We start from the raw sequence: 26,375 nt of genomic DNA on the forward strand, positions 1-26,375 counted from the left end.
AAGCATTTTTGAGAATTTCATCAAAAATGTAGTAATCTGATCAAATTTGACCCGGACTGACCAAATTTTTTTTAATTTTAAAAATCAATTGTCTCTTTAAAAAGAGGATCCTATCGCATTTTTGAGAACGTGATCAAAAATGTAAGAATGTGATCAAATTAGACCCGGACTGACAAAAGTTTTTCGCATTTTAAAAGTATATTATCGTCTTCAAAATAGGCTCCTGAGCCAGTGCAAGTATGCCATTGGTTAATACATTTTTTTTCAGGCACATGTTATAAGGCATGGCTGGAATAGCACTCAGCTAATTTATTTTCTTTAATGTTGGGTCTTTTTCGATACGCCATTCGCTAGGTATCGACGTCATATTCATAAACCCCTCGTCTTCTGTAATGATGTGTTAATGGTTGCAGGGTTATCAGTTTCCTTGTCAAGCCTCTTTTCTGCAACCTCTTTCTTACTTTCTCTTTTGGCTGAAAATTCAGATTTTTTGGTACGAGTTTAGCATTGACACATTCCATACCCAAAACATTAACCAAAATCTTTTGAGTAGATCTTTTTGAGATGTTGAAGTCATTTATAAACTCTCTGATGCCAACATGTCGGTTGTAAAGCATTGTTTCTTTAACTTTTTGAATCTTATCTGCATTAACAATAGTAAATGAACGACTCCCATGAGACAAGTTTTCGATAACATATAGAACGCCCGTCCGGGTCAGATTTGATCAGGTATATCAAATAAAATCCGCTATATTTAAATCTTAGTCTCCCGCGTTTTTGTGTGCGAGACTAAGCATGAATTTCAGAATTCGTAGCTCATAGCAATCGTGGATTCGCTGAATTTGATACGCTCGCAGCCATAAAATAATGGGCAGGCTCACGAAAATCACTTAGAATGGCGAATTGCGTGTATGCACCACCATTTAATGACACTAAATGTGGCATTAACAACCTGCCCCAATGCCAACCCATTGCGGCGGCATTTATGTAAAACGGCGGCGTTGAGGTGCGAATGCCAGGAGGCAAACGAAGAAGGATTATTATGCAAATGCCGCCACAAATTAACATCAGTAACTCCTCTGCTGTCACTAAATGCGCTACCTGCTTGCTGTTGCAAATGTTTTTCGCATTTTTTGCTTGCATTGCTTATTGTTGTTGCGGTTGCATTTTGGCAGTAACATAACTAATGTTGCTATAATTAAAACTGCATTGCCGCACAGTTGACTGGCTGCTGTTGTGGTTGTTGTTTAGCGCTGTTGAGCGGCGTAGCTGCTGGCGGCAACGGATGCCGAAAATAAATTTTGCCGCATTCGCGCATATGTTGCACGCTCTATTTAATTAATTGCTAACAAGTGGCAAGTGCGTATGTCGTTCGCCAAAACGACCATTTTGCTGTTGTTATTGCTGGAGGTGAGCTTACGACTGGAGGTGTTTTGGACTGCCACATCAATGGTTTACATGGCTGCCACTGCTGCTGCATTGCGTTGTTGTGCGACACAGACTCATTGACACGTGATTAATGTGTTGATAATGCCGTTGTATGTCTGCTGACAAAACCAATAAAAGTAACTGCAACATTGCATTTGCTGTTGCAAGTAATGCGACGACTAGCTGCCACATGTAGCTCGTATATTCAAAGTACGAGTACTTGCACTTCTGCCGCACGAGTTCGTGTGAAATTCCGTCTTTATCAATGACTAATGTCTCGCACTTGGCCATAATCATTAAGTCGTACAAGTCTGGCAAATACAACAATAATGTAAGGTTTATTTCTGATTTTCGATTTTTTACAATTTTTTTTTTTTTTTATCCTCCTGACATTCCTTGCGGCACTTGCTTTCCACGATGTTGTGTTCAAGCCATGAACAAGGCCTAAGAATTCCAGTCACATGCGTGGCTATCGACCACTGAGCCTTCGCTGGTTGTATTTAGTGCTGGTTGTATTTAGTGATTGTTTTTTTTCAGTTATTGGAACATCCATAAAATTGTTGATTAATTGGTTCTCCCTCCTGACAAATTGTTGACAAAGTTCACCTTCAAGGCACATCTAATAATATCTGCAATTGTGTGTGTGTGTCTCCCTATAGTGTTTTGACCTTGGTGGCACGTACTGCACATTCATTTGTCAGCAAGATTTGTACCGTTCGATGGTGGTGATACGATAAGAAACAGCAACTGTTTTTTTTTTTTTTTTTTTTTTTGGTAATAAGTGAATTTTGGACAACGGAAACTTGTTAACAAGTATTCAGTAGTTTAGCAATAAACCTTTAGAAAGGACGATGTGATAAGGTAATTTTTTGAAGTTTTTCGTAGATTGGGACTTGATGTATCCATTTATTTCTGTAGAGTTTCGCCAATTATCAACACTTAAACGAAATTTACCAAAAGCTCTCTGATGAAGATCAAAGGAAACACGAATCTAAACGATTCAGATCCAAATTTTAATTTAAACAAATTTTTTAACATACCTTTTTTTTATTAATATCAAGTTTGCATGAATGTTTAGACTACCCAAAAACAAACGTCAGATACTGTATAAAGATGATCACAGTGACGAGAGTTATTGGCTAGGTTTGCTACCCGCCACGTAAAAATAAAAGACCGAATGAAATGGACAGAACAGCCACGGAGGACAGACTATCTAGTCCACAAAAAGGGGAAAACCACAATCTCCGCCAAGCGTCCTCAACGTTGCATATAATTGACCAAGAAAGTCAGCCTCGATATCCAACGCAGAATAATATTTGCTAACAGGTACTATTTCAGTCTGATTGGGCTTGAGAAGTAAAGTCCTCTCTCGACGAACAAAGATCACATTCTATAAGTCGCCTGCAATGTGGTGCAAAGGCATAGACGCTGACAACATCTGTTGAGTCGGAGTTATGAGTTTTCGAGAGAAATGTTCTGCGGAGGATTTATGGTTCTTCGCGCTTTGCAACGGCGAATACGACGACGTTGACTTAGTTCAGCGAATTAAAAAAGACAGGGGCTGCGCTATCTAGCTCATGTCGTCCGAATGAATGAAAACACTCCAGCTCAGAGAGTATTTGAAGCATTACATGCCAAGGTATGCAGAAGAAGAGGAAGGCCCTCACTCCGTTGGAAAGAACAGTTGGAAGAGGACATGTCTATACTTGAAATCTCCAATTGGTGAAAAGAAAGAACGACTAGCGCGCTGTTGTAAACTCGCCTATAACCGCGTAAGCGTTGTCTACGTCAGTAAGGAAGAAAAATCTATCACTATGCCCCACCTGACTATACAGGTATACAAACCGACCGATCAAAGTTTTTGCGATTGATCTTGCATTTATAAAGAGTGTTATAGTTTCGGTGCAACAAAAATTAAAATCTTGTTCCAGCTGGAGAAGTGCCACGAGCTAAATTTGCATAGAGTTGCAATGAGATGAAGTTCAACGCCCTGGAACCTGAATAAACCCTTGTAATAACCCGTTTAGAAATGAAAGAAATAGTGATTGGCTTATTAGCAAGTTAGCTAGTTTCTAAAGTTGAGGCTCTCAGTGATAGAAGCCACTGTATTGCTTAGTTCCCTCTACCCTAAAATTAGAGTAGTTTGTGCTATGCTCAGTGTTGGTATTATTTAAAGACTTGAGGTGTTCCTCTACAATCTATTGCTTCGATTAAACCTTGAATGAGTTTAAATAAAAAGTGTTGTGAACAGAATTCCAATACACATTAAAAAAAATCATATTTTTCGAACGAAGACAAATCGAGTCCAAAGTTTTTAGTATGCAAAGAGAGTAACATGTCCGAAAATGCTATCAAAAGATACGAAAGCCAAAAATTTGTAGCAAGGAATACAAATGATAATGAAAAATGGAATGGTATACGTTTAATACTCCGCACAGTTCTTTAAACTTCGAAGCTATTAGATACTTGATTCGAGTTCTAGATAGTGCTGGACAAAGGCATAGGAGGGATTCCACCGCCTCTCCCACGTTATCTCCTCTGAGCTTTCTGCATGTATCGTTGTCACTTATGCGTATCCGGCTCACGTGATGGCAATAGGTTTTAGACCTGCTAAGAGGAAGGACAGCCGTTCGACAGTCCTTTCGAGATCGCGTAAGTAAGATCTGCATTATATATTTAGATTATATAACCAGTGTGAATTAACAAAAACCGTTAAGGAGATAGAGCAAACAGATCATAATAGTGATTCAAGATCAAAGCTTATCGAAAACATCCCGAATAATATGGTTATGTGTGATTGTGGTAGTCCATGGTTTGTGGGAAGAAATATTCAAAACTATATCTATCTGATATTCTAGCTTTAGTTAACTATAGTGACCTGGTCTACGAAAAGGGAGCTAACGTGCGAAAACTAGTTTTCTGGGAAGCAGCTGTTAAAAAAAAGCATCTCATCTTGCATCCTTATCAACTAAAAGTGAAAATTGATTTTTTGACACCTAAGCCCCCTTTCCGTAGACCAGGTCGCATATTATTAATTTTCAGTTAAAAATCAATTGAACTTAAAGAATGTCATGTGTATCAAGAGTATCACAAGCTTAAATTATAACATATACTATAAGCCTGTTTGAAGCCCACTGCCAAAGGTTTTCTTCTGGTCCCAATTTATGGCAAACACAGGGCTTTGAATCAGTCCGTTTTGCTCCAATTTTCATTAGTCATCCTAGAAGGTAGCCTACCACCGACCAATACAGTGCTTGAATTTCATTCATTAGTTGTGTGTACATATACATTTTTCTTATAGAACATGCAAGCGGTTTTGATCTTTGGTTATTGTTACCTGAAGTGCACTCACAACGCTCTTATTCACCGAATTCTTCAATACTACTTATTAACATACTGTATACATCAAAATATTTCAGGATTTCAACAACCCTTAACTGAATCATTTTCACAAACCATCGCTATTTGCTACCCTAAAAAAGACTTTTCAAATTCCTCTACATGTGATACGCCTTCTGATACAGCATCCCTCGTTGATGTAGACATATTCAGCATCCCTTTGTGAACACATTCCTTTGCTTAGTTTTCCAATTGGAAATCGGGATGATTTTACTTTGGTCCACTTTTAAAAAGAGGGTAGTTTTCAAATAAGAAAACAGTGATTTTACAATAAGACGTAAGATGTCGCGAATGCAAGTGATGCTATTTTCAGATGGAAGAGTAGGACATAGTATGACTAAAGTAAGCTATCCACGGGATGCTTAGGGGGAGTTACGGAATCTTTACATAAATCCTTTAGTGGTGCCATTGAATTATACGAAGAGATGGTAAGCCTTTTTTAAATTTAGCTAAGACACAAACCAGAATAAGCGCATTATCGAGTTCTATTAGCATTGTATATAGTTAAAATAAATTGATATGATTATTGTGAACGGTTCTCCGCACGTCGGATTCCTCAGCTTACTTAAATGTAAATTAATCAAATATGTATGCCTTTTAGAGGAATATTACCCACTAGTTTTACTCGCTTCAAATATTTTTAAAACAAATTTCAAATATTTTTATTTTTTTATAAATCTATAAATACGCCAGACCTGCGACGCAAAAAGAGCCATCCTTTAAATATTATTTTTCTTTTCTTTTGCAACAGCGGTAAGTAGCAATCAATTTGTTGCGGACAACACCCACCATCAATCATACATACACACAATATTTTTTTGAAACCTCAAAATGAAAGGATAAAAGGCTTACGCAACCTGACGAACGCAAGGGTTGATCAATGAAAACAGTCAAATGAAAGGATTCAAGGCGATGAATGAAAGGAAAATGAAAAATGATGCAACAGCAATTTGGTGGAAGAAGTAGTCGGTGCTCATCGATACAGTAGCGCCGGAAAACCCTTTGAAGGATCGCTTAGAGGTGGGCGTAGCAGTGATGACGTAACCAAATGCACTACGAAATGGTTGTAAATGAAGTTTTATCCATTTTTTTAATCAACATAATATTGAAAAACTATCAAAAATACATCAAAATTCAATTTGATGCAAATGAAATAAACGTAGCGCGTGTATTTGGATTTTGATCTAATTTTCGTTTTTCGGTACACAAAAAAGTGGGCGGAACATGTTTTAGTTTCACTAAAGTGGCTCAGAAGCAATTTATTTAAGCAGGTGAATTAATAAACGATTTACAAAATTTGTACGAATTTTCTGGGGAAAATATTGTTTTAGAATTTGAAAGAAATTTTTTAATTTATAAATGCCTCTAACATAACCAGTTTGTATATTGGGGTATTTTGACTTATTTTGTGTTATTGTATGTGTGTGTGTCTCCTTATTTTAGAAACTAAATTTCCTTGTATTAATTTACGAAACACTGCTTCTATATCAAATCCTGAGCTAATATATGAGTAAGGATATCGAAGTTTTCTTACACAATTTTAGGAAACAATCTAGTGGAGAGTCGAAAGAATCCAATCATATTTTGATCCAGCGAAATTCTAGAAATTAAATCTCTTGTTGCCGTTAAATATTTTACTTATAACGGTAACTTATGGATTGCCGTCTGGTGCCTGAACTAGCCAATCTAAAATAACAATACGGTTTGTTTGTATTCACTGAAAATGGAATCAGTGCCCTTGCTTACGATATTAGTCTTCTTGCAGTTTCCAATCATAGTAATTTTTGCCGTAAAGTATTAGTTAAAACCTTTTTATACAATTTTATCATTCTAACGACGTTCGGGCTTTCTGTAAAGCACCTCAAACCCCCAATAAGCAGAAAAGCATCCATGTAATCTGTAAATATTACATTGCTCCAATTAAGGTTCATGTTTTTTTGCGCCCAGTGCAAACTTTTTTGAAAGTAGATCGTATTTTATTTAGAGATGCATTTACCACAATCCCTTTCTAAACAAAAAGTTTTAAGATTCTCTTCGACTGAGCTTCCTCAAAAAGTAGAACGATAGCCTTGGCCTTACAAATATTTCTTACGCTGACCACTTATATTTCTTAATTCACGGCTCAAAGTGACCCATTGAGAAGATCGAAAAAACTGACTGAATTGTACGCGTCAGTGATTGTAATTGAAAATAATTTGCAAAAAATAAAAACATTTGGAACATTTTGAATTTGGAACACACTACATATTTAAAAAAAAAAAGTACAACTTAACTAGAAATTTCTTAAAAGAAACCATGAAAAAACAATTTTTTTTTTTCAGAAGCTATTGTTGAATTATCAAACCCTTTAAATACTAGTCATTTATGCTTTCAATTAATAATATCAACCAAAGAAAGATAATTCTTCAGAAGAGAAGCAAAATTATGGGTAGAATAATAATATTGACTGTCCTTTGGAAGATTCCCAATAATATCTGCAAACAAGGCAAAAACAAGCTTTTAGAATTTGTTGCAAGCGGTCAATTTATATCATATACCACTGTGGGCCAAAAGACCTTCAGTTATAAATGTGAGCAAATATTTCTGACAGGTTTATTCAGAGATGGTCGAGAACACATTGACAACGAACCACGACTATGGCGGAATTAGTACTTGAGAATCGACGATTAACAGTCAAAGATCTTACCAACAACGTTGGAATATGGGAAGGATCAGTGGAAACCATTTTGAAAAATCATTTGGTCTTGAGAAAAGTGAAAGCACGATTGCTTCCAAAATCACAAACTTTTTTCGAAAAATAGCCTCAGATTGACGTCTGTAAAACAAAGCTTTCCGGCTACGAGGATGTCATGAAACGTATTTTTACTGTCTCACGACCCGGAAACAGACGTTCAATTGGTCGAATACAAGTATCGTGGCGAAGGCGAGCCGAAGTCGAAAAAACCACGTGAATTCAAAAATCCGGGTTATGTTGACAGTTCTAAGAAGTATAGGTAAACTAAAGAAATAAGAAAAGAGCCAACAAGTGATTATCTTATTTGTTATTATTGCTTCAGGTCTTTTACAGAAATAATATAATTTTCTCATGAAAACCATTTGAATAAAATCTTTAATTTAATAACTGACTGGTTAGCTAAATTGTATCATAATTTTGTTGAGAAAGATTGAGAAAACGAATAACTAAGAAATAGTTGCAATTTTTCAGAAACTAAAGACTAATGAATGAAAAACCAGAAATTCAAGTATTACACTAAGAAAAATATTTCCTCTGCCGAAATGATAAAAAAAAGTATTTTCCTCAATTGATACATATGTTTGTGCGAAGTTTAATTTCCACGACAGGTTAACAAGTTATTTACGACTCGAAAAATTAGTCTTGTGATTTTTACCCTAATAAAAATTTAACAAATTGTTTGTTGATATTTTCTTTTTTCAATGAAATCACGGCTTTGAATCCGTCGATAATATGGCAGAAGTGTATTGTAGGGAGTCTACTTTATCACGAACAGAAGTAGAATTGGTTCTTTTACCTCTGTAACTGATGAATAGTTAAAAAAAGAAGCATCGAGTAGAAGTTGCGAAAATTTTTTTTGACAACGTAGCGGAAGATCATAAAGTGGACAAACAATTCATTATTGCTAACGAGACGTGGGTGTATGAATATGACATCGAAATTGACTAACAGTCTGGTGAATTGCAGGCTAAAAATGAATCGAAAGCGAAAAAACCAAAATCCGCTAAAGGCACTGAAGGCCATTCCAAACGAGGCTTAGCACAAGAGTATGAAAAATTAGATTAAGCATGATTATGTTGGCTCAGGAGCTTATTTGGAAGGCGAGAATAAAAATTTGTAGTTTTTTATGTCAGTCAAGGTCAGCTTCGGTCAGTTAGTACTACTGTGATCAAATTGAAAGTTGAATTTTGACCATTTCATCTTCTTCAAAGTAAGTCTCCATAACACTTGGAAAAACCCTTCGTCGTGACGGCCATCAGAACCTAGCACAGATGTCACTAACGGCACTACCAACTTACAGAAAAAAATTTATTGATTCGAAAAACAGGCGAAGTAAAATTAGAAATTCAGCTTTCAATTTGATCACTGTAGGATATCTAAGGTTCAGAAAAAAAAATGTCTGGGGAAGATCGTTTTCAAATTTAACCACATTTGCACTAACTTTCAAGTGTTTTGCGATTATTTTAATATTTTTTAACAAATATTTGCCACATGTAGCCAGTATAGGTAGAGAAATATATAAAAAAAAAATTTCAAAACAAAAAAGACAACAATTAAACCAGTAACAGAGAGAAAATTATGAAAGAGAACTTGAAAATCTAAAAACAAAGATGTTAAAAATAAATACGGCAATAAACGCTGACCACAAGTTGGCACCACAACAACGAGGCAAGTGCTACCTTACGGACAAAGCGGTGCAGCGAGTATGACGCGATCAATATGGTGGTTGCAGCTGCCCCGCATTTGCTATTTCTGTCGTTTGATCGATACTGCAGACACACAACAACAATAACAGTTATTGCCATTGTTATTGCTATAGTTGTAATATTTACTGCTGCTTTCATTTGTAGCCATTTGGACGTCCGTCCGAAGGGAAAAGCCAGCGAGCAACGTCCTTTGACAATTGTGTAGAAAATCAACAGCTCCACCACCAGCGGCGACGATTACTGCGGCGAAATCATAAATATCACCAAGCGCGGTGGCTACGTTGACAACAACAACAATGCTCTTACAATACAGCTGCCAAAGCGCCACTAAGACAAACTTCATTAGCATAATCCAAATAGTTTTGTTGTTTAGCTGGAGGAACAGCGGTTGACTGGCCACCTTGGCGCTTCCATGCTTCCTTTCTTCCGTTTCTGCCAGCGACCAGCAACGCTTGCATATGCATATTGTCAACATTTATGGCAATTGTCGGCGGCAAGTCAATTGTCTATTAGTGTGGCGCACACACACGCACATACCAAGATATATTGTCTAGCAATTGTTGCATGCAACGTGCAAATCTTTAATGCCGCTAGTAGCAGCTGTTGCTTAACCAACTAACTGACTGACTCACTGCCAGTTTGTTTTTGTTGGCTAGCGTGTATGGCGAGTTGGTATGGTGTGCGCATGCGCCACATTGGTACGCGCCACTTGTCGTGCGGCTGCAAGTCGCACGTTCCACTTAGTTGCCACGAACGCGGCGTAGCTGATTGCGCGGCGACGCGTTTGCACACACATCTGTCCCATTTCAAGTTCGACGCTTATTCATATTCGCTCAACACGCCGGCGCGGGTGTGGCGGTAGGTTGGGGTAGTGCCACAAAGTGTTGACTAAGCGCGTATGCAAATGAGCGCTAGTGCATATACATATAGAAAAATATGTTTGTGTGTTGAATCCGTTGTTTTTTATCGGAAGCACGTGTCAAATGCGCACACTTCATGCAACAATTATGCGTAGAATGCTTTTTACTGCTCGCAGTAGCCTTTTCTTGCTGCTTTTTGCATACAACATAGTGTATTCTTTGTTGGTGTTTGTTGTTGTGCGGGTGGAACGTATTATGTCGGCGAAATCACCAGTCAAGGCCAAGGTTATGAACGTTTACTTTGTATAGCTGGCGTGCGTCTGCCTTAATGAATTAATTGAAGTGGTAAATGCAGCCGAATTTAAAATATATGAATGCATTGTGACATACACAGAGAAAAATATATTTGTTGAATTTTTGAAGACATCAAAGTATGAATTTTTAAATTGAGGCTAATCGACAATTTAAATACATTCAGATATCTAAAGATAATTTACGTAGAGTGTAGAAATTCTTCTTAAGAATACCACTGTTCCTAGCGAAGGCTGTGAATGAGAAAATGTCGAGATTTTTCCATTTCATCTTCCTCATTGCTACTTTGACTATTTTCGTTCTTCAACAGATGAGTACTCATCATACTAATGAACCTTGCTAAGAGCATATAATTCAGAGTATATTTTCCGTTTGTGTCAGAAGAATATCGCTGCTGCATAGATGCTGGTAGCAAAAAAAGGGGAGTGGTAGAATCATTAAAATTGTTCGGGAACACAATCGCAAAAATCTCCTTGGTAAATAAACATTTATATTGAAGGTAATGGATACATCAACCAAATCAATGTCGAGACTTACTCGAGATGGTCTGCATATGAAATTAACTTTATTATAAAATGTATTATAGTATTATTTGTATAATAAGCTGAAGTTGTAACAGAACTTATGGCAGAACAAGGGCACTCAAAGCGGTCCAGAGATTTGGAATTCTAAACGAGTTTGGGTTTGAGCCCGTAGAAAACGAATCTGCTTGTGTTTACAAGAAAGCACAAAATTCCTTTATGGAGGTTCTCTTCTAAAAATGGGACACAATTCTCTCTCAAATACCGCACCAAGTACCCTGGGGTAGACTTGGATAGCAAACTATTGTGGAAGAAAGAGTGAGAAAAGCTGGGAATGACTTATATGCATATAAGGAGATACTTGGCACAACGTAGGGGCTCTCTGCCTCTCTTATGCACTGGCGCTGCTCAATGGTGGACAGGCGTATGGAAATCCACCTACCGGAAGCCAAAGGAAAGGGTTCCATGCTGTGCATAACGGGAGCTTAAGAACCACTCCAACGGCGGCTTTTGAACTGTGACTAAACCTGCCACCCATTTAACTCCTCGCTGAAAACTACACAACAATATCGGCGAACGACAATTGGCTGCAGGAGAGTTTACATATAAAATATTATGGACATTACTCAGTGGGTAATGGCGGTTTGACAAAAACCGACTACATGGTCCCACTTTTCAATTGGGAAAGAAGGTTTAAAATAAACATAGAAAAAGAAGAAAACATTTTTAGAGATGGCACGAAAATGGCTGGAGCCACAGAGCCTGTTGAAATTCGCGTGAAGCGTAGGTATCTTTAAATATACCTACTCTTAAAGAATTTAGTAACTGAACTCCAACTGGTAGCGCAAAAGACCAAAACTGGTCTATGCGTGGAGGATTAAGTGGACAATATCAAAAACAAAGTAAAAATAATAATAAAGACAAGCGCTGATAACAATGCCATTTTGAAAGTATCTCAAATTTATCATATTTAAACAGCGTTAAAAAGCCTGCTTTTATTTAGCGTCACTGCCAACATTTTCTCAGCCTAATACAACTACTTATGTATATCTTAGCAAGGCACCGATTGCTTCGTGCATATCAGATTGTGTTACAACTTGTCAGTAAAATTAATTTAAAGAATTTTCCTGAATCCTACTTATTTTTCCCAAACATTATGAGAGTAATGAGATGCAGGAAGAAATGAAACTCTACCTGTACGTATGCAAAGATTGCTTAGAATTTTTCCTAAGGCTTCTAAAGAAAATATCATATATCTAAAAACTTTGTTATAAAAATTTTGTAATAAAAAAATAAAATAAAAATATATATACATATATAACTCAAATTTTTGTATTACTAAGGAAATAAACTTTCTGTAGTTTAGTCTAGTCGATTCTAATTTTTAATTGCGAAAAGGTTTAGAGACAGTGCTTTCAATTTGTTAAGTGATTTTTAGATTTTGAACTTATACTTTAAACTGTTACCATAATTAAGAAACACTTTTTGTTAGCTTACGAGATTAAATGTGAAACGTTCAAATTATAAACAAGTGCGTTCAAAATAATGCAAACATTTCTTTGGAAGAAATGTGAGTGGAAATGAATTGAATTGAAGAAATTCCACTTCGTGAGAAAACTATCGAGATCGGAGAAAATTATCCATTTCCAACATCCATATTCCAATATCCATATTCCAATTTCCATATTCCAATTTTTCGCTTATAGATATATGAAGGAATTAAAGTTTATGATATTACCACTAAAATTTGTCAATATTTTCACTAAAAGCTTTTTCCTCAGAAAAAAAAAATTGACAAATTCTCCTTTTTATAATTTTGTTAAATCCTGAATTTATTAAATTTTGTTTTCTCGAGCTAAACTCAGAAAAGATGGAGTTTTAAATAGTCACGTAAAATTCTAACAATTTCGTTTATTTTTTTCCAAGCAGAAAAATATAAAGTTCCATCCTTGCAGCAACCACTTGCTCGATGAACTGCGCAACGGCGACTGCCAGCGGACACAGGATCCGCACTTGCGCATACAAACAGCAAGAAAAATAATTATTTTTCAACGACATATGTTAATATAGACTTATGTACATATTCTTACATAGTATACAAACAAATATGTATGCAGCACACAATGATTCCCAAGCAGTTGCCCAAAGACACTTTCAATTTTCGCTGCTTTGCGACACAAAACGCAGAGCAACTCCCCACACAAATGTTTGCTAGCAATGAAAAGAAAATCTTTAAGAAAAGGAATTTTGTCAGCAAAGGCAACTAAAAATAAAACTGACAGGCGTACAACGCACATCCTTGCTGACGTATATCCTTGCTAGATATGTGTGTGTGTGTTTGTGCGCTTTGGCAGCACAAAGATCAGATATCCTTTGTGGCAGTGAAGCGAGTAAATTGAATAGCTACGCTACAAACGTAAGCAATAATCACAGCAACAAAAACAACAATAATTCCCATAGTGCATAGTATATTGTTACGCTGGATATAACGAAAATAAAACGAGACAAAAACCAATGGGGCAAAAACAATGCTTACGCAGTTTTTCCAACAACAATAACAAGAGAGCCAACAGCGCGTAATATAATAGTGGCGAAGCAAAGAAATGAAACACACACACATACTTAAATATATTCCTTTCAAAGTGCCTAAGAATCGAAAGAAAAATGCGCTTGTGTGTAGGTGTAGCCAAAAGATCTGGATAAATTGGTTAGCCAGGTACTTGGACGTCGTCAGGATGCTGTGCGTTTGCACTAGCTGGTGTGCTGGCGTAAGAAGGAGGGGAAATTTTCTGCGCAGGTTTCTGCTACTCAACCAAGTGTGCTAAGGTGAAGGCGAAGGTTATCTGCGAGACAGCAATTTCTCTAACATAAGCATGTAGCTGTAACACTTAACATATGTTAGTATACACTGAGTAACTTAACAGCTGTTTGATTTCGCGGGGGTGTTTCTTATGTTAGTTAACAGTGGATTGCTCTGAAATTTTATGCTGCGCTAACGTAACAGCTACTTTAACAATTATGTACATATTTGCACAGAGAACCGAATAAGCTGAGTTTTTTTAAATGAATATTACTGCTTAGTTAGAAAATTATATGAATGAGAGTACACAAACATAAATATTTAAGATATGTATATACATATGTATGTATGGCTAGTGAACAATGAACATTATTGTTTTTTGATAAATTTAAAGCAACTCAGTCTAGATATGCACTAAATGAGTTAGAATTTTTTAATTATTAAATAAAAAATAAAAAAAATTTAAAAATAAATAATATATAGGAAAAAATTAACAAAACCTTTTAAATAATATATAAAAAATATATATATATTGCACTTTTATATTACAAATTAGTAATAAAATCATATTTATCTTGATTCTGATTGCTCAGTTTGTATGACAGGTATGTGCTAAGTGGATCGATCACAACAATATAATCCGAGATTTTGCGTTGCCTTGGAGAAAACTGAGTACCAGATACGATATCAGGACAAACGCAAAAGTTCTCTATACCAGCGCTTTATTTTTTTCGAAAATTGTCTAACTGCTTTGGCCAATAATTCATATTAAATTTTGGGGAGAGAACTTTTCTAATAAAAATGTTCTCCTTACAAGAACTTAATTTTGGTATGTTTGTTTGTATGGGAACTATATGTTGCAGCAGTTCAATATGGAAAATTACTTAGGATGTTTTGGCTTTATTTTGGCTAATAATCTCCACCAAGTTTTGAGAAGATACCTTGCCAAATGAAAAAGTTTTTCATACAAGGACTTGAGTTGGATCGGACAGTTTGTATCTTAGCTACATGCTACGGTAGACCGATCAGAAAAATTTCTCCACATATTGTAGATTTGAGTTAGTTAATAATCCTCACCAAATTTCGGCAAGATACCTTTTCAAATAAAAATTTGTCATACAATTTTGCACGGCTAAATATGCAAATAAGAAAATTTAATAAAATTAGGTTCACACACACATAGGCATACACAATATTTGAACTGGCACACGCCACATTCTACATACAAACAAACATGCATGTTGCTATACCTACAAACATTTGCTGCTCTCCCTCCGCACTGCTCGGCAGAGCACAGCTTGTGCACATGCCTGTTAAATCTCTGTAACCTGTGCGCTCGAATTCCCTTGCTGCCCTAAGAAAATATGCTATTTGCCTGCTTACAAACGCGCTCTCGCCGCGCTCTCACACTTTGGTGTGCGCCACCCTTTTCCATGCACCGCAAAGTATGCTTGTAACGAAGTTACTCTGCTCCGTTCTCCGAGTTACTCTGCGGAACGCTGCTCTATTCCCACATTCCCGTTGGAGTTCGTGGCACTGATCGCGAGCACGATCACTTGCGCTGCCGTTTAACCCTCGGCCAGCGTACGACGACGAGCAACAGGGGAGGAAGCAGGTATAGCCGCTACTCACGCTATATGGACTAACAGAGCATAGAGCTGCGACGGTAACTGTGAGTGTTGTTCGGCTGTGGAAATTGTACTTAAGGCGCTGCCAGAGGACGAAGGGAATCATTAAGGCATTTGATTTCATAGCATTACAAGCTCGTCTTCAGAAAACGAGTAAAATAGTTGTAGCCAAACAAGCAGTCAACGACGAAGACCAATCAGTGTAAATACAAGAAAACCGTGTTAAAAAAAATATATAAAAAAAACAAGAAGTAATTGTGTCTAGTTTAAATACCGACAAGCTCATTCAATCCTAAAAATCATTCATCATAAAAAATGGCAAGTGTGTGTATGACGCAAACGGGTTACCAGCAACAGCAACATCACTTTCAAATGTTGAACGGCAACATAATGTTGTTGCAGAAAGCGCAACAACAACAGCAGCAACTGCAACAACAAACGCTCCAGCAAACAGCGCTCTACCAAGCGAAGAAGCAGCAAAGCATCGCACCGGCAACCAAAGTGCTAGGCAGCAGCAATCTGCATAACATCCAAATGGGTCCGGGGGCTGGTGATGACCTGCTGCCACGCAAGAAGTACACCTACATGAATATGCCCTATGGCGAGCAGTTGCCGTCGGTGGCGCGTCGCAATGCGCGCGAGCGCAATCGTGTCAAGCAGGTGAACAACGGTTTCGCCAACTTGCGTCAACATCTGCCACAAACGGTCATCAATACGTTGTCGCATGGCGGACGCGGCGCCAGCAAGAAGCTCTCCAAAGTCGATACGCTGCGCATTGCGGTCGAGTACATACGCGGTCTGCAGGACATGCTCGAGGAGTCGCAACCCAGCACGGCTAGTAATATGCATGCCGGCACGGTGGTCTGCGATGAGTCCAGCAATGATGGCAGCAACTACGGCTACTCCTCCATGGGCAGTCCCAGCGAAGTCGCATTCAACCAGCTGCAACGCTCCTATCACTCTGAGGCTTCGGTCTCACCAGCGCCCAGCTACAGCGGTGACTCGGACATTTCTATTGGCGGCGCCAACTATTTGCATCCCGTCAAGTTGGAGGCACAGCAGCAGCAACAGCCACAGACGGCTATGCATGCGTCGCAATTCAAATTCGAGTCGTTCGATGATTTCGCACATTTGTCGCCCGAGGAGGAGCAGCCCGACGATGAGGAGCTCTTGGACTACATCTCTTCGTGGCAAGAGCAATAAGCTGCGCGTTGCAAGCACATATCAGTGACCCAAATAACCTGCGCAAATTATTCTTAAAAATCAATTGAGAGAGACAATACAGACCAGTGGCAACTCAGGACTCCGTATTTTCCACAAATACAATCTATTCTACTTCAATGAGCGTTGTGTATGAAAAAGTTGAATTTTTATTCGACTTTTTGTAAAATTTTGTAAATAGTGCCTTGCCAAAAAACAAACTTTTATTGTGTTAAATTTTAGTTTAAGTAAATATTTTTTTTATTAATTTTAAGTTATGGAAGACAAATGATTTAAAACCCTACTCATAAGTTAAGCGGTAATTTTAAGCAATGGAAGACATTAAACTAAGACTTGTAGACTAATCAAACCACTATAAAAATGCAAACAAAGAAAAACAACAAACCAAATAAAACAAAATACACTGAAAAACATAAACTATTTGCTTTTACTTTTCTGACATTGCCATTTTAAGCTGATTCGAGTTTTCCTCTAATATGGTTTTAGGAGATGAAGGAACAGCTTGGTAAAGCAAACTCACGTTTTTGGTCAATGCAAACCTAACCAACATTTGAAAATTAAAAAAAAACTAAATTTTTGAAATTTCAAAATTGGAAAAAAAAATATTCTTTATGGATCTTGCACTTATTTACTGCATGTTATTAAGCATAAATATCTTTCTGTGAAATTGTTACAGAAGCTTTGAGAAAATATTTCTAAAAGTATGGTGTTGTATTACACTATTCATTTCAAATTAGTTCTTAAATTCGAAAACTAAAATTGGTCGTGTTCCTAAACAAATATTTTAACTCTATATTTTTGGTTTCTGCAAACCAAACAATATTTAAAAATTGAAAATATTTTAAATTTCTCAAAATTTTAATGAAAATATTATTAATGACGAATATTATTAACTTCAAAAGTGCAACTGAACAGCAAACAACTGAGAAATTGTTCCAGAGGCTTTGAGCGAATATTTCAGAAAATATATATTATGGCATACTACCATCTTCAACATTCATTCCAAAATCAGACACAAAAGATGAAATTTCTCAAAGCAGTTCTAAAGATAGGAAAGACAGTTTTTAATGGAGTTTCCAAAGTTAATCCGGACCCATTTCTCATGTTCACTGTTTTCCAAACTATATAAGTTGCTTGTAAAGATTTCGAACGGATGCAAGTCCTTATTTCACTTCTTTCAAGAGCATTGCCTAAAGCAAGGCTACAATCACAAAACATGGTGATCGAATCGGAACGCTATAAAGCTGTCATGGAAACTAACCAAACATAGTTAAGTTCTTGTGTGAAAAACTTTTTTATTTGGCAAGATGAATAGTAATGTTGTAACATCCTAATATATTATTCAGATCACATCTCTATGGCATATAACACCATACAAAGTGACCGGTTATATCCTCAGATTTGGCTTTACATATATTTAGCTGCCATAAGAAAGGCAATTGAGAAGGAAATATAAAAATTAAGCTTTGATGCAGCCAAAGATAATAATGCTGGTATTACAGGCAACCACTTTGCAGCCCTCGCTGCGAAAAATGTAGCCTGGACTCCTGCCTTAACATACTATGTCTCAACCAAGCAAGACATTTCTAACCTTATTAAGCACAAAAGGCATCAAAAAAAACGCAAGCGAATGGAAAACATTTAAACATCACTACGCGGTCATAAACCCAGCCGGAAATCGAATAATCTACTCGTCAACAGTTTCAACCAGCGCAATGAGGACATATACCTGATTAAGGATTGGACACACTATCATAACACACACCCACTTAATATCGGGTAAAAGCCCATCCATTTGCCCCCTTTGCGATGACACCGCTTCTATCAAACACTTACTCACACTCTGTCCGATGCTCCACTCAACAGCCCACAACTCTGGCAACATTGATCTCATAAAACTACTAAGTGAACCTTCAGAAAAAACGTTATGATTGTATATAGATTCTTAAAAACCAACGATTTGTTAAAATATATTTAAGCAACTTACATCTTTACTAACCCTTAGCTAATAGAATTTTTACCTAGTTATAATTACAAGGCGGCTGAAGGCCTCGTAGCCAGTGCTGCGTTTATGTATTTATATAATAAAACTCTTTTTGTTATATGAATTATTATAAATAAATAAATAAATAAAATTTTTGTTGCTTTGTTGTAGCAATGTTTGCGAAATTATCCACTATTTTAACCGTTTTATTCTTAGATTGTTCATTTTGGTTACACTACTTGATTGATTGTTTTATCCGTCAAACCTAATCAAACTTTTCAGTAAACTATGACCTCAGACCACAGAATCTGATTCAGACATTCAGCAAATATTCTGCCTTTATATAATATAATATGAAACCTTTATACACAAATTATTTGTCATATTGTTTTTCCGGTGTAAACTCCTGAACTATCGAACAGATTTTAGTAAAATTTAGCACACTTAGTCCAGCTTGGTCGAACTTAAAATACAGGATACTTTAAATCTGAAATATTTAAAAACAAAATATTCATAAATAAAAAATGTATGTCTTTAAATATGACAATTACTTTAAAATGCCCAATATCAAAAAAGAAAACAAACCTCAACAATCACTCGAAACAAAACAGTCCTAGATTTAAATGAATACGATAGGTTTTTCGATGATTCTGGTGAGAAACCGTTTCAGCTTCAAAAAGATTGGCGGAAATTTTTTGAAACCCGTAAACTCATACACCCACTTAAACCAATCATTATACTTTGTTAATTATGGTAGAGTAAGGCTCAATAAAAAGGAAAAGCAAGTTTCTTACAGCTGATTAAAAAGTATGCGACTTAAGATAGCTTATGACCAAGGTGTTGAAGATAACATAAAATGCTATTTATATACATATACATATATTTTTATGACAATACTACTGTGATCAAGTTGAAAGATAAATTTTTAATTTCATGTCAAAATATCCATTAGTATTTGAGATACGCGTTGTTTTGTTAGGCTCTAAAAGTGAATTCTTCAATCTTTTGCTATGTCTGAATTAATTGTACAAAAAAGTACGATAATGCACCATCTCACACTGTACTGCTTAATTTTCAACTAATATCGTGTCGCAACCACCGCATTCGCCTGATTTACCTTCGTGTAACTTCTGGCTATGCAATAAATTCATATGATTACTCCGAGGACACCGTTTTGACTCAATTAAGGTAATAAAAGTTGAATCGAAGAAGGCTCTGATGGCCATCACGACGGAAAATTTTTGCAAGTGCTATGATGACTGGAAAATTCATTGGCATATGTGTATTGCAGCGGGAGGGTGTTACTTTGAAGGAAAGGAAATGGACAAAGTTCACTATACAATTTGATCATTGTAGTATGTGTTTAAGACAACTTGAATTATTGAAAACAAGTTTGCAAAGCAAAAAAATCGAGTGCTACATTGCCATAGCAACAATAATAAAATTTATTTACCATCTAAAACGCTTAATAACACTCGGCAATAAGCAACAACAAATAAGCGCAACATGCACGCGCACAAAGCGTGTAGACATTCGAACCACTGTGCCATACTGTACGGCTGGGTAACAAAATAAATAAATTAAAATTAAAATATTTTATCATTTCCGCTACGAGCTTAAGGAGCAAAGTAACAAGCAACAACTACAACAAGAACAGCAAACGTATTAATTGTGTTAACGGAAGTAACCGGTCACGCCTCACGGCCTAACTACAAGGACCACGTGGGCAAACCGGCAACAACTGCAACAAAGCTGAGAGCAAATGAGTGAATGACAGGGAGACAGGGAGCCGGCAAACAAGCCCGATTGACCGGCAGGCTTTACGCCTGTTCAAAGGCGTAAAGCATACATAATTTGCCTGCTAATGCACTTCCGGGCCGAAGTGGTACTGCAAGCGGCCACCAAGCAATAACAGCAACCAACAAGCAACCACAACCCCAAAACGAATGCGATTGTGAATGCGAATGTATAACAAAGGTATAAGGACAATTGCACGAAGGACATTACGTATGCGCTTACGTAGGGACCCCTTAATATTTGTATGTAAGTGTGTGTGTGTTCCAGATGTGGCAGCGTGGCAAGGGGTTGTAAGGGGTTATTGGATGACAAACAACATTTAGCAGAGCGAAATTGCTTACGTATGCCGCTTAAAAAGTAACAGCACCATAAACAAAATAATGAGGCAAAATAAGTAAAAACAACAACAATAAAAGCATGATATATATTTACTGCGGTTGAGACGAAGCTGTAATACCCTTCACGAATACAATAAATGCCATATAAAAATGTTTTTTGTTGGGCCGGTTTATATGACAGCTTGAAGATATAGCGATCCGACGTGAATAATTTTTTCGCAGATTGTACTGTTGCTTTTAATAGTAAGCCGTAATAAATTTCTTGAAGAAAGCTCGTTCTATCAAATAGTTTTTCTTGGTAGGACCTAATTTTGATCTATTAGTTTGTATCGCAGCTATTTGCTATCTTGGTCCGACATCGGCGGATCCGACGAATGAGAAGCTTCTTGAGGAAAAAGGAGAGCAAATTTTCAGGTCGGTATCTCAAAAACTGAGGGACTAGTTCACGTATATACAAACAACGTCCGATGTGTTTAACGAGGATAACTGCTGACGACAACCTACCTCACGGGGCTCAAAAGTACAGCACTTGACAGTGTGGAATGGGCAGACTAACCAACTTGTTAGGGTTCGAGACCCATCTAAAACCTCTACTTTACTTTGGGTCCGGCACCCGGTTGCAATGCAACTCCACATTCAACTGTTAAGTATCAGTTCTTCCCAATTTCGGGTTTTAACCACAACCATCACAATACTCCCCGGGAAGCTAGTCGGCATGAGCAGTTTTGATCGAAGTACAAGCGCTTCTATTGGCCGTAGTACCAGACTTACGTCTCCGATCGGACCTCGTAGTCGAAACTATTACCAGTTGAGCTTCCATTCTGCTCTGGATTAGTGGCTAGACGTTAAACCCTATACACACAACACTCATACAAAACTAACCCTACTTCCCAGTTACACACCTTCGCCACTTAAATAACTCTCGCGCAAACGACCCTAACTGTTCGGAACTCCGACTAGTGGAGATCGCCCCGCTAACATCTAAACGTCCATCTGTCCCGCTAATCCCCATTCCACACATATCCGTAATAACAGACTACATCGGGAATTCTGCAATTATATGCACCCAGTCTTCCAACCCGACCTATCAGATAGGTGGCTCTGATTCAAGAATGCATTCAGAGGACCATACCCCGTGAGTAGTAAAGCCAGACTCAGACAAAAACTGAAGTCTTGGTTATCCTCAACGAACCCAATGTTTCGAGTTTACTCATAAGTCACTCAGCCGTTAGGAATATTGTCCCAATGGTCTTCCCGCTAACTCCTGACCTTATCATCTAGTAGCTTCCTGCCTAGATATCCTTCCTTATCTACATCATCCTCGGAAATCCAATAATTCCGCAGCATTGATATACTCAAACCCCTTCTTAACCGTATATACAGACTGATGGACGGACAGATAAACAGCCGTGTCTAAATCTCTTAGCGACTTAGCTCGCCATGCTGAAGATTTATACATACATTTAATAAGGTCTCCGACGTTTCCTTGCGGTTCTCACCAACTTCATAGCAAACATAATATACCCTATGTAGGGTATAAAAAAGGCAGTAATAATAAAGTGAATGAAAATTACAGCATAATAAGTAAAGTTACTTGGTTAAAGGGAAAAATATATTTATTTTATATTTATCATATCCATAACTAAGTAATACAGAGGTAAGGGTGGCTTGTGCCACCACTCAATAAACGCTTTAATAATTAATTCAACAAAACGGGGCATAAATATTGTATCGAACTGTGAAATCAACACCCCTGTGTTGAGTATAGCAAAAATTCACGTCCGGCGAGTACACACAGGCAAACGGCACCGAACAGGTATGTAAATTGCACAAGGCGTGCGGCTGTGCATTGCGCATGCGCACCCCAAAATTAATGAAAACTAAGAAAAGTAAATATAAATGAAATACTTTTGGTTGCTTGCGATAGGAAGTGTCTATGCAAACTGAAATCTGATCGCCACACATTATGATTATGCAAATTTGCAAGATTTACTTTCTATTCTAGGAGCTATCGGAATTAATAAAGCAAGGGCACGCGTAAAAACGGATATGGGTGGCACCCGTGCCCATGTGCCAGTACTTATAATGACAATTGTTGACAAAGACTTACGTCTGCGCCGTCTTAAAGGTACAGTTGCAAGACAGCGCTCAAAAGGTGTAAGAAAATGCCAGCTAATAGCTGCAAATCGCGTTAAAGCAAAGCAGAGAGAATTTTAGTCGTCAAAATAAAACTTGTTTGTTACACGCTAAGCGGAAAATGAGGTTGTAACAATGCTTTAGACGCGCGGACAACACCCACAGCACACACAGAGCTCGGCGGTAAGACAATGCTGCAGCGTAATTTAAGTAAGGAAATTTCATGAAAAAAAATGTAGGCGAAAAATGCATATATGCAGAAATATATTCACAAATGTAACTCACATACTGTCATCTACACGCACACCTCAGCGCTGGCTTAGCGTTCGCCCGAGGAAGTGCAGGAAGTAAGGCGGACGACAACTTTTGCCAAGTCTTGCAAAGGTCGAGGATTAAAATTTCTTTACCGATTTTTGTGTGTAAAAATAGGCAGAAACAACAAAAAAAAAAGAAATTGTATCAAATTCATTGCAGAATTTGCGTTAATTGTCAGCAGCTCAAAGCTGAAATTAAATACGCTCGAAGCAGAGATTATAGGAAACTGTATACTGTATTTAATAGGCAGCAACTTCCTTACGCTCTTCCATACAGCTGTGTGCGAATTAATTGCAGTGGTGTGAAATAAAGTGACAGAAAGTGAAGTAGCTGAATGGCACAAATGGGAGAAGGGTGGTGAAAGAGTTGTCAGGGTCTATTCGGAGTAAGTGGTAGTTTAACCTGCTACAGTGTTGAGACGCCGTAAATCATAAAACAGTCACCCGCACTAATGTTACAGCCAATTAAAGGGAACTATAGGAGAAGTAGAGACATGGTTAATAGCCTTTTTAATGCAGAATTGGAAGATGTTGATGTAGATCACCTTGGTTCCTAACAGCCAACGAAATAATCAATTTATCGAAGGAAACTTTTAGTGAGCGCATCATCTCGCTGTCATGTCAAAAATCAACCACGCTGTGGAAAGCCAGTTCGAAAAAATTATTGTTTCGAACGCCCAAGAGCTATACATTGCACAAGGAACCATTCGGCCTCATTTGCATACATCTGGATGCAGATGGACAAACAAGTTGCCACATGAGTTAGCCCAAAACAACCTCATCAACGGAGTTTCTACATATCGCTGCTGAAACGCAACAAAATCGGTATATTTCCGAAGCGAATGGTTATTAGTGATAAAAAGCACGTCATGAAAAGTACACCACGAATAGATAGAGACCCGCCAGAACTCAGAAAGCTTGGTTCGGGCTCCATCTTATAGTCTGAAATTAGACTGTATTGATGACTAGTTGTTGCTGTCAATGGCGAATGACTTTGCTGTTTCGTCTCAAGAGAAGCTTGAGATAATCGACTGCCTCAGGTTTTTTCCAATAGGTACGCGGGTTTTCGTAAGAGTGGATCATGAATTTAGCTTAACTCTGCCACTGCGACGCCATTTCCGCTGACTCTCGGAAAAAAGAAGCGCCCTCAATGGCACGATAACTCGTTACAGGATCATCCAAAATGAAAAAATGCAAGTTTTAGTTAAAACCTTAATTTAAAATTTGAACGTTTAAAAAAAATTAAAATTTCGGGAAATTAATAGTTTTTAAGAATTGTATCTCAAAAATCTGTGTAAAATTTCATGAAGATCGGTTAAGTAGTTCTCGAGAAATCTTGCCAACCGACTTCAAAAACATAGTTTCGATAGAAACGCGTTTAAACAGCGCACTTAGCGTAGGTAGCTTCGAGCCAACAAGTACTCAAGGCTGTATTTTCAAAACTATTACTCGGATCAACTTGAAAATTTAGGACAATATTTTAGAGGTGTTTTAATATTTAATGCAATAAATAAAATAATAAAAAAATCGATTTTTTGAACTCACAAAATTTTTAAATGAAAATAATTATTTGCCATTGAAGCAGTCCTCCAAAATCCAAATCAATATTATTGTGATTCGGACTATTTAGAAATAATAACAAAAAAAAAAATATTTTACAATAACCACTGCCAAAATGATGAGCACTACTGTACTTATAATGACATGTGTACGTTTACATATGTACATTGGACATCAGCTGCTGTAAAGCCATGCTCTAGTTATATAATACCGGTTAAATAATCCCAGTTAGGTGTCAAAATTCGGCATAAGCCAATGACGCAATATTTGCAACAAAGATTTATGCAACATGCAGCAATTGGCATAAGCTGCAGCACAGAATTTGCAATGCGCATGCGCCAACGAGCAGATAAGCAACAAATGATGCTCGTATAACACAGAGCGGCTCAGATTCCAATTCGGTGCGCACAATTGAGTAACAAACTACAAGAAAATGCATGCAATTTGTTTTGGTTTTTTGCAGAGGAAATTTCGTTGGAAAAACTATAATAGAAAATCGGCGCTGAAGCCTGTTAGCAACTATGAGATTTCTGCAAAGGACCTTTTTCTTATTATTATTATTATTATTATTATTATTTTTTTTTTTGAGATTTCTTCAAAGCGCAATTTTTCTATATTTTTTCAAAATGTATTTTTACATTTTTGGTTGTATTTTTTTCAATTTTTTGGTTGTTTTTGATTTTTTTTTTTTACTTCTTCTGTAGTATGGCCCTTATGCTCCTTGCAAGGAAGTGCATATTTATTTTGCATTGCTTTGTTATCCTTATGTCCCCAAAATACACGCCGGACTCTTGTCATCTCGTCACAGCACATTTCCTCTCCAAGTGCTTGTTACACAAATTTTTATGTACTACAGCGCCCAAGGGGCATGCATACAACAAGTAATAACAATATGTAGAAGTACATCCTTCACTGAAATTCAACACTAATGTTAGTGTTTTTTTATGATAGAAAAATATTTTTCATACATATGTATGCGCTTATACACAAACATATGCGCATTTGACATAGTGAATCGTGAAAATAATATTTGACATAATTTTTAGTGCGGAAGCAGGCACATGCCCGCCGCCTCTCCCTCAGCACTTGCAATAAATTTGAGCAGGTTCCTGTGCCAGCAACGCACTCCAACTTGTACAAACATACATAAATTTTCACATATGTTTGTTTAGTGCGATTGTTTGTTTGGCGTCACATAAATCTTGTGACTTCGCCGCTACAAGGACATGTTCTCTGGCAGGACTCTGCGCCAGCACGCCCATTTTGCCACTAATATTCATTGATGGCTACTTTTGCGGCGTGATTTATGCGCTTACATGTACGCACATAAGATATTCGAACATTAGCCTATATTTCGAAAATCAGAAAATTTGAATTTTTATCACGCGTTCTCACGCAGCTTAAAAGTAAGCACTTGAACATCCTTGTGCCCGTTGCGATCGAGTGAATTTTGACACCTTCCACGGTAGTGACGCAAGTGTTACTTTAGTACAATATCGTAACTGTAGTTTAGTAACAGTACACTTTGTGCCCGGCTACCAATTTGCATGTGCCACAATCTAGACTGTTGCGAAAGGATTCTTGAAGTGTGCCATTAAAATTTGAGTACTTTTTCACACGAAATGTTGAGAGATTTT

The 26,375-nt window shown here is 37.3% G+C and overlaps 1 protein-coding gene and 1 long non-coding RNA gene across 2 annotated transcripts in view; one reads left to right on the forward strand and one right to left on the reverse strand.

The window, feature by feature from the left end:
• Positions 1-26,375, reverse strand: part of LOC108977324 — a 169,573-nt gene that overhangs the window by 89,873 nt on the left and 53,325 nt on the right. The gene's annotated exons all lie outside the window — the stretch shown is intronic.
• On the forward strand, positions 15,511-17,026 carry LOC108977319 (achaete-scute complex protein T3). Its single transcript, XM_018946939.1, has one exon. The coding sequence runs from the start codon at positions 15,704-15,706 to the stop codon at positions 16,589-16,591; it is 888 nt and encodes a 295-aa protein (XP_018802484.1). The 5' UTR covers positions 15,511-15,703; the 3' UTR covers positions 16,592-17,026.

Source organism: Bactrocera latifrons, unplaced genomic scaffold (assembly GCF_001853355.1).
Source record: "Bactrocera latifrons isolate USDA-ARS-PBARC rearing strain unplaced genomic scaffold, ASM185335v1 scaffold_87, whole genome shotgun sequence".
In the NCBI taxonomy this organism is placed as follows: Eukaryota; Metazoa; Arthropoda; class Insecta; order Diptera; family Tephritidae; genus Bactrocera; species Bactrocera latifrons.